Source organism: Arachis ipaensis, chromosome B07, assembly GCF_000816755.2.
Source record: "Arachis ipaensis cultivar K30076 chromosome B07, Araip1.1, whole genome shotgun sequence".
Lineage (NCBI taxonomy): Eukaryota > Viridiplantae > Streptophyta > Magnoliopsida > Fabales > Fabaceae > Arachis > Arachis ipaensis.
The window spans coordinates 46,884,048-46,886,967 of record NC_029791.2 but is presented as its reverse complement, the minus strand read 5'-3'; the positions used below and the strand labels follow the sequence as shown (position 1 = coordinate 46,886,967).

Genomic DNA, 2,920 nt, shown 5'->3' with positions numbered 1-2,920 from the left:
CCATTTCGCAGCAGTCTTTTTGAAATACTGCTATTTAACCGCCACAAACCCCCGCATCTAGCGTAGTAATCTCTGAGGTCATTAAGTCAATGTATGACCACCCGTGGCCGAGCTATACGAAGATCCTTGCTGTGACCAGAGAGTAATGGTTTTAGAAGTGGACGGCAATAACCCAATAATGTTGAATTAATTAACTGTATTTGAATTGTATTTTATTTCAACTAACTAATGTTGTTGAATCACTTTGTGCAGTTAAAATTCATATTGGATATGGAACATAATCTCAATATCAAGAAGATTTACGACCACTAGGAAGCTAAACGACTTCAACAGATGATGAGCAATGTTCGTTAGGGGCGCGACTACCTGACGTCTTGGATCTGTCCATCTATCAAGAAAGAACTGGAAGCCTATTTTTGAAATGATGAGGGTTTCAAGCATCACCGTCTGATGAACATCGCTAACAGGGCTTCACTGAGGTCGTCGAAGTATGCGGGTGGGTAAGCGATCTTCATGAAAATGGAGAGCAGACTGGTAAGTAGTTTGGTAATATTTAATAGTTACATGAATAAGTTGTTTGCTGATTTATTTATGGGTTATTGATTTGAATATGTGTAGTCTAAGTTGTTGGATCGTGAGGTGACATTGGCGGAGACCTTCAAGTATATCCATACCTTGAAGGCCAACAAGGTGAGATTTGCTGACGAGCGGTCTGCAGCCCGTTATGTGATTTTCAGTTAATTATAAGTGTCAAATTTATTTGGTTTAAATTCAATTAACTATTATCCTAATCACAACGTGTGTAACACAGAAGAATTACATGCAGAGATTGGAGGTTGGGACCAGCAATCTCATCCGCTTAGTGGGAATGACAAAACTGGCTCTGAGACCTCAGTAGTAGATCCTGATAAGGTTTGGCGCGAGGCCGCCCCTGAACCCACAAGAATCACCACTTCAGGTTAGGGTCGTTCTTTACCGGTGACCTTTGCTCTACCGCATTGGCTGCTTCCTTTACATCTGCCTCTGCCACCAGCCTCGCCAATCTCTAGGAAGTTGTCGCCTTGAGGAAGGAGGTGCAGAAGCTGACATAGGAGCTTCAGCAATAGGTGGAGTAGTCTGAGCAGTAGTACAACGACCTTCTTGCATGCGTGAGAGGAGCCATTGCCATAAGCTTAGACTTGATAGAGAAGCTGAAGCAGCTATATCATTTGCAAGAGTAGATGGAGGTGTACAACAAGTAAATGCGCACTAGAGGTAGCAATGCTGCTAGTACCAGCGGCAATGTATTGGTGGGGAACGAACATCAATACCTACTCCACCACCTCAGCAGGGGGAAGACAATGACGATGATGATTACAGGGATTTGTAGGGTTTAGGAATTTAATTTTTTTTATGTCTACTTCATTATATTCTACTTCTATGACATTTTATTATATTCAAACTATTTATTTTTAATAAAATAATTTGTTAATTTCTAGTAATTTTAAATTTCTGCCCTAATTTTGTTAACAAGAGTTATAATTTGACTACTAATTGTGGGTTAACTGTGCCAAAAAAAATAAAAAAAAAAGACCATAGAATTTATCGGCAGACAAATCCGACAGTAACTTGGTGACAAAATACGTGATATGGCACCAAAGTTATCGTTAGACTAATCCGACGGTAATAATCAATTTAGCCTCAACAAATTCATTGAAAAACCCGGTGAAAAATCTATCGATAGTTAACGTCAAACAAACATAATCCATCGGTAATCCGTTTTTGGTGCTGTTTATACCAATCCAGGATGTTCGTAAATCTGATAGTACTCAGTGTATTTCTTATAGTGGCTGAACGCTAAAGCAATTAACAAGATGCACTGCTCAATTAGTTTTGAGAAGTACTGAAAAGTATCAAGGTATAAAACAGCAAAAGAGATTTGGGATAAACTCCAAGTTACTCATGAGAATACTAAACAAGCGAAGGAAACAAGGATTGATATGCTAAGAAAAGAATATGAGATATTTACAATGAAAGAAGGAGAAACCATCGTTGAAATATTCGAGAAATTCTCGGTCATGATCAATAGCTTGGATGCTATGGGGACGACTCACACCGAACAAGTGCTAGTGAGGAAAATACTGAGAAGCCTTACCAAAGAGTGGGAAACCAAAGCAACTGTTATCTCTGAGAGTAGCAAATTGAATCAAATCTCATATGATGAGTTGAGAGAAAAAGTACCTGCCTATGAAACCATCCACATGAACCGTGACACTAAAAAGAAAGGAGTGACCTTGAAATCTATTGTTGAGTCATTTGAAGATGGTTTCGATGATAGTTTATTAGATAAAAAATTATATTTTTCTTCTAGGAGGCTAAGGAAGCTCATGAGGAGCAAAGGAAGGAGCAAAGGGTCAAGCTCAAAGGAACAGAAGAGAGACCTCAGCAAGATCATCTGTCATCACTACAAAGAGGCAGGTCACTTCAAGTATGACTGTCACAAGTTCAAGAAGAAAGACAAGACAAGGAAGGATAAGAAAAATGTTCTGATGACTTTGTGGAAGGACTTGGAAAATGATTCAGAGGAAGAAGAATACTCTAAGCATGAAGCTTACGCTTGCTTAATGGCTAATCAAAATCAAGTTGAAGAGGTAAATTGCCCTATCCTAACTAATGAAGAACTCCATCAAATGATTGATAATTTAACTGGTCATGTTATAAAAGTTTTGGATAAATGCCATGAATATGAGGCTGAAAATGATTCATTAAAAGCAGAAAATGCATCCCTTAAAGAATATCTGAGTGAAGCCAAAAATGCAGTTAATTTAATGGAAGAAAATAAATGGCTTAAATCTGACAATGAAAAACTCAAAGGGAAGCATTCTGTTAATGCTTTAATGGACATAATTGATGAAAATGAAAGGTTGCATAGAGTGATTAA

At 38.2% G+C, this 2,920-nt stretch overlaps 1 protein-coding gene across 1 annotated transcript in view; it reads right to left on the bottom strand.

The window, feature by feature from the left end:
• Window positions 1-388, bottom strand: part of LOC110265051 (ATPase 5, plasma membrane-type-like) — a 2,794-nt gene extending 2,406 nt beyond the window's left edge. The window contains exon 1 of the mRNA XM_021107805.1: window positions 367-388. Within this exon, the coding sequence (XP_020963464.1) occupies window positions 367-388 (22 nt within the window). The remainder of the gene's footprint in view (window positions 1-366) is intronic.